This window comes from Nycticebus coucang, chromosome 9 (assembly GCF_027406575.1).
Source record: "Nycticebus coucang isolate mNycCou1 chromosome 9, mNycCou1.pri, whole genome shotgun sequence".
NCBI classification, from domain to species: domain Eukaryota; kingdom Metazoa; phylum Chordata; class Mammalia; order Primates; family Lorisidae; genus Nycticebus; species Nycticebus coucang.
In genome coordinates, this window is record NC_069788.1 from 42,023,159 (window position 1) to 42,028,804 (window position 5,646).

Genomic DNA, 5,646 nt, shown 5'->3' on the forward strand with positions numbered 1-5,646 from the left:
TTCAGGGGGCACCCACAGCCCTTTCCCTCTATGAGGCCTGACCACCTATGTCCACACCCAGCATTCCCCATGGCCACATATTAGTGTTACATTGCGTTATGCTATGTAGCAATATTGGGAGATTTTGATCTTGAACCTGAAGGGAAAGGGAAGTGAAAGAGTTCCAGGGAGGCCCAGAGAAGTCCTAAACAGTCCAAGAGAAAAACACATCTGAGGCCCGAGGATCACCCGCCATCATGAATGACACAGTAACTATCTGGACCAGGAAGTTCATGACTAACCGACTACTTCAGAGGAAACAAATGGTCATTGATGTCCTTCACCCTGGGAAGGCAACAGTACCAAAGACAGAAATTAGAGAAAAACTAGCCAAAATGTACAAGACCACACCTGATGTCATCTTCGTATTTGGATTCAGAACTCACTTTGGTGGTGGGAAGACAACGGGCTTTGGCATGATTTACGATTCTTTGGATTATGCAAAGAAAAATGAACCCAAACATAGACTTGCAAGGCATGGCCTGTACGAGAAGAAAAAGACATCAAGAAAGCAGCGAAAGGAACGCAAGAACAGAATGAAGAAAGTCAGGGGGACTGCAAAGGCTAATGTTGGTGCTGGCAAAAAGGCGAAGGACTAAAGACTCTACAGTGATGTTATCTGCAGCCGTTGTATAGATGTTTTCACAAGGGGATTAATAAAGACTTTTCATGTGAAAAAAAAAAAAAAAGAAAAACACATCTGAAAAGGGAGCCCCTGGATTTTTTCAGACACGGTCTCTTTTCATTTCAGGAGTGAGATTTCCAGCGGGAAATATCATCTCTAATCTTATATGTATAATAAAGAGATAACAATCATTTATATATTAGTGCATTTTTTTACATTATTTCATTTATAATCCTCACATCAATCCTATAAGGGTGACATGCCCACTCTCATTTTATAGATGAGATAAGGCACAGAGTGGGTAAGTAACTTGCCTGAGGTTGCCCAGCACATAAATGATGGAGCTGGGAATCACCCCAGCTCTGCCTGACCCCCAGCCCACATTTGCAGCCACCTCACTCTTACAGATCCTCGGTATCCATGATAGATTCTGTTCAGAGGCTGCTGCCTCCTCCCAGTACTCCCTCTCCTCCCCTCCTATCCGTCTGCCACAATCTGTAGTCAGCATATGCCTTAAAAAGGTGACAAAGCCACAGACATCCTCAGAGGTTTAAAAAATATAGTATTATTATGCAAGAACTGAGAGAATCATTGCTAGAAACACCCCTTGCCTTCTTAATCCTGGCACATTGGAAAACCCATCCTAAGACATGAATCTGAACCCCTGGGGCACCAAAGACCTTAGACTGGTTTTCTCCTCCATACCCCACCTCTGGGAAGGAGGCCTCTTACATACAAGCTGAGCCAGAGAAGGGCCTCTCCTGAGAAGGGGCTGTGTGCTCACACCCTCTATAGGGAGAGGCCAAAACCAGGAGTGCCCAGCAGCACAACTCCAGGGGGCACTATTCCCAGGGGTAGCAGACCTGTGTCCCTGGAGTGGCTGCAGGCTGCCTACCACCTCACCAACTGCCTGGACCTCCAGTCCCCCATTGCACTGGCTTGAATCTGGACGCTCCAGGCCTTGTGGCATCTTAAGTCCAAACTTGACTCTGACTGATGGCTGGATGCTGAGCAGCACACACGACTGGAGTCCTTCCCGGGAGAAGCCCCAAGTACAGCCCAGTAAATCAATAAACAAATTAATAAGCAAATAATGCTGTCTGCTGAACTGAACTGGACTCCCAGGCGAACTGATTTAAAATCAACAACAGACGGCCACAGGGCATGCCGGGAACCAGGGCATCATACCTGGGTGGAATTTTCAAAGCTTCTACCCTCTTCTCTGTCCCTCCCAAGATTAGGAACAAAGTTGGTGGTGGGGCTGGCAGGAGGGCAGCAGGGCCAGAGGCTGTTGTCTGTGAATGCCTCCCTGCCACCCTGCCTGCTCTTACCCTCACTTGCTCTAATCTAATACTTCCTGTCGAGTGGGGGGTCTGGGAGCACAGCTGTGGGACCTCTGATCTGGGCACTGCAGAGAATCAGAGACGATGTGGTGACAAAGCAGTCCTGCATCACATTAGACACTGATTAAGGGAGCTGGCCCTTTACTGTGGACTACCAGCCACAGGGCAGCAGCCTCCGTCCACTTGCAGCCAGCTGTAATGTCAGGTAGAGGGAGGCCAGGTGGATTCAGGTGCTGGCTGTATAGGACTCCCCCCTGTGGGTGCCACCCCCTTTGTGAGAGAGCAAGCCAGGAAGACCACAGCACCAGGTCCTCAAGGCAGGGGGTCCCCGGCAGAAGCATCTACACCAGCCCACCCCTGCACCCCAAGTATGCAGAATCCCTTTCCTATTGTGCCCAGGAGGCCAGGGTCAGGGTGCAAACAGAAATGCCTGGACTGCTGAAAATAGACTCAAACTGACTTCAGGAGGATCTCCAGCCAGGAGGCCTGCAGCGCCCTTTTCTGAAAGGGCCTCCTGAATGCCCAAGCCTTCTCTTTTGTGCTCACAAATGCCACCCAATCACAGTGAGCCTGTCGGAGCTGAATAATAAGGCAGAGAGAGTGTCTGCCTGGGGCGCTGGCCTCTGGGCTGTCTGCCAGGACTGTCAGGCCGCCCAGACTTCAATACCAACCGAGTTAAGGGACAAGAAAACAGTTCTGGTAAAGGCTTGGAAGCTGAGAAGGGAAGTGACCTGTCTTGTGAGGCGACAGAGTTCAGTCTGCCCAGGGCCTTCTGACACGAGGCTGTCAAGAGGCCCCATGCCCGCAGGCTGCCCCCTCCCAGCCCCCCCACAAGGTGGGCATTAATGGTGCCTGGCAGCCAGAGAAGCAGGCCTTGTAAGCGCTGCCCTGTCTGGCTGCCTGTGCCTCATGCTGTTATGAGCCCGGGGAACCCCTTTTTTCGCAGCCTGTGGGGAGGGGTCTTCTCAGGCTGCTACAGCTCTCAGCAAACACTATCCAGAAAGGAGGGGAGATACCTGTCAAACCCCAGGATACTTGGAGAACTGGATCATGAAACATACCTGCTGAAAACCTCTTGGCCTACAGAACAATGTGAACATCCCAAAATCCCTTCGCTGATTCTAACCGTCATTGGTACCTCCTGTGTCCCAGAGCACCTTGGAGGAAGGTGTCTAGGTGGTGACAGTGAGGAAGACAGATGTGGTTCCTACCTTCTCTGAGTTGCAGTGAGGAGGGGAAGCCAGGCACTCAGGCAAGACACTCTCCAGAGGGGAGAGACAGTGGGATTTTACTGGGCTCTGAAAGCCCAGGTGTATCCAATGGTCTGGGCAGGAGCCCACTGCAGGTGCTGGGGAGGAGGTGCCAAAGGGCAGAGGTCTGGAGTAACCAGTCAGCCAGGGAGGGAGAGGAGGAAACCAGGCTGCCCAGGGTGTCTGGGCAAACCTAAACCTCTCCTTCTTTCAAGCTGACAAAAGGCTCAGCCCCAGGCCCTGCCTCCTGCCTCCCAGGCAACCCTCCCTAGAGAGCTCTCATTATTACCAGGACACTACCAAGCTTGCCTGGCCCTGGACATGGGTCTCACGCCAATCACCACGTGAGAGGCAGAATTTAGAGGAAATGAGAGAGACAAAAAGAGATCAGCTTTGAAGGAATAGACCTCCAGTGCACCTTCCTTCCTGACTCCAGGGAAGGTAAGTGAAACTGCTTAGCTGTGGTTCAGAGCACAGCCCCAGGGGCTGAATCCTGGCTCTACTCACTGTTATCTGTGTGGCCTTGAGTGAGTCACTTCCCCTCCCTGTGCCGCAGTTTCCCTGTATTTTTTTTTTTTTCTTGGGACAGTGTCTCACTCTGCTGCCTCAGGTTAGAATGCCTGACTTTAGTCTAGCTCACTGGCATCAGCCTAGCTCACAGTAACCTTAAACTCCTGGGTTCGAAGTGATCCTCCTGCTGCACCTTCCAGAGTAGCTGGGACTACAGGTGGCTGCCACAATGCCCAGCTAATTTTGTTTTCTATTTTTAGTCGAGATAGGCTCTTGCTTTTGCTTAGGCTAGTCTCCAACTCCTGATCTCAAAGAGTTCCTCCTGACTCGGCCTCCCAGAGTACTAGGATTACAGGTATGAGCTCCTGCGCCCGGCCTCAGTTTCCTTATTTGTAAAATGAAAGTAAAAATAGTACCAGTGTTCATGGGGTTATTGTGAGATGAAATGAGCGGCCCCCAGCACACAGTAAGAGTGTGTGACTCCTTATTACTCCGAGAGAACAAGGTGTCTGGCCAGGCCACTTCAGCAGTGCCGCGGTGGGATGAGAAGGGTGCGAGGAAAGAAAGAGAGGTACCCAAAAGAAGTGGAACAGAGCTTCTGCTTCTATCTTTTCTATCTCATGTTTTTCAATTCCCCCTTTTCTGTATACTTTATAATGTACATAATATATTAGCTCAGTTGTACATGTTTAGAATTTATTAATAAATAAACATATATTTGCCAGAGATACATGCAGGGTGTCTGCTGCTTGTCCCTGGAAACCTCTCAGCCCTCCACCCTGCCTGAGCCTGCCTGCATGGACTCTGTGCCCAGGCTCCTTGCCCTCTAATGTCAGGTAGGATTGGGCTGCTGGAGGCACTGGGAGGAGATCAGAGGACAGGGGGAAAGTGCGGTGGGAACTCATGGTGCTGGCTCCATCCCCTGCAGGCCCACCTCAGTCTTCCCTATCTCTGGGAGCTCCTCAAAAGTTGGCTCTCTCCTTGCCAGTTTTTCTAAGCACGCCCTCGCCCTCCCTGGGGCCTTGTGGTGGCCATAGCTCTGCTGCCTAGCCCCTGCTCACTGCACTGGTCTCTCCTGGCTCCCTTACACCCACACCTTATAAAGAGTCCTTTGTAAAGAAATCTTACATTACCCACATTTAAATGTGGCATCTGTTTCCTACTGGGCCTCTGACCCACAGCACATCCTCAAAAATCTTCTACCCACAGGGTAGAACATTAAAATACTTGGAGATGACTGTTAATGCACGGTATCGTACCCAACTGGTGGTACAGTTGGTACCCTAAGATCCTGACCATTAGGGCATGTTCCTCCCTTCCTCTTCCCAGGGGAGGAGGGGAGGGAGCAGTTTTCGGTGTTGGCCTTCCCCTCGGTGCTTAGAAGCAGCCAGCATTAGGCAGTGGAGCTCACTGAGCTTCTGCTTGTAGCTGGCCAAAGGGCTTCTCCATCCCAGGAGACCGGCGGCTGGGAGGCCTGCTGTCTCAGTTCCTGTCTCCTGTCTGGGGACTCAGCTATTGCTCAAGTGGCCAGCACTTGATTCATGCAGGGTCCTGGTAGCAGCGAGATGGCAGCCTTTCCCTGGATAACGTGAGGGGACTTTAATAAAATGTTTTTACAAAGGTAGAGGCAGGGTTTAGGGAAACCAACACTGCAGCACCCTGGGAACTAGCAAGAGTGGGGAACCCTCCCCATAGTAGCTGCTTATAGCAGCTGCAAGCATGATCAGAGGGACACAGCCTTCCTGTGGTGACCTTGTGAGGAGCGAGCGGGCAATAAATTCCCATCCTCACTCTCTTCATTTCCTCCAAACCCAGCTGGAAGCCAGAGGCCAGGAGCCCTAGGATGCAGAGAAAGCAGGCCAGAGAGCAGGGGGAGCAG

The 5,646-nt window shown here is 51.2% G+C and overlaps 1 protein-coding gene across 1 annotated transcript; it reads left to right on the forward strand.

Moving 5' to 3' along the window:
* Positions 1 to 221: 221 nt before the first annotated feature.
* On the forward strand, positions 222 to 716 carry LOC128593851 (40S ribosomal protein S24-like). Its single transcript, XM_053602188.1, has one exon. It carries the CDS (start codon positions 237 to 239, stop codon positions 636 to 638), a length of 402 nt encoding a protein of 133 aa, XP_053458163.1. The 5' UTR covers positions 222 to 236; the 3' UTR covers positions 639 to 716.
* The last annotated feature ends 4,930 nt before the right edge of the window (positions 717 to 5,646 follow it).

What these genes read in the sequence shown, in the direction of transcription:
- LOC128593851 (XM_053602188.1), top strand. Translation starts at nt 237, where the DNA reads ATGAATGACACAGTAACTATCTGGACCAGGAAGTTCATGACTAACCGA.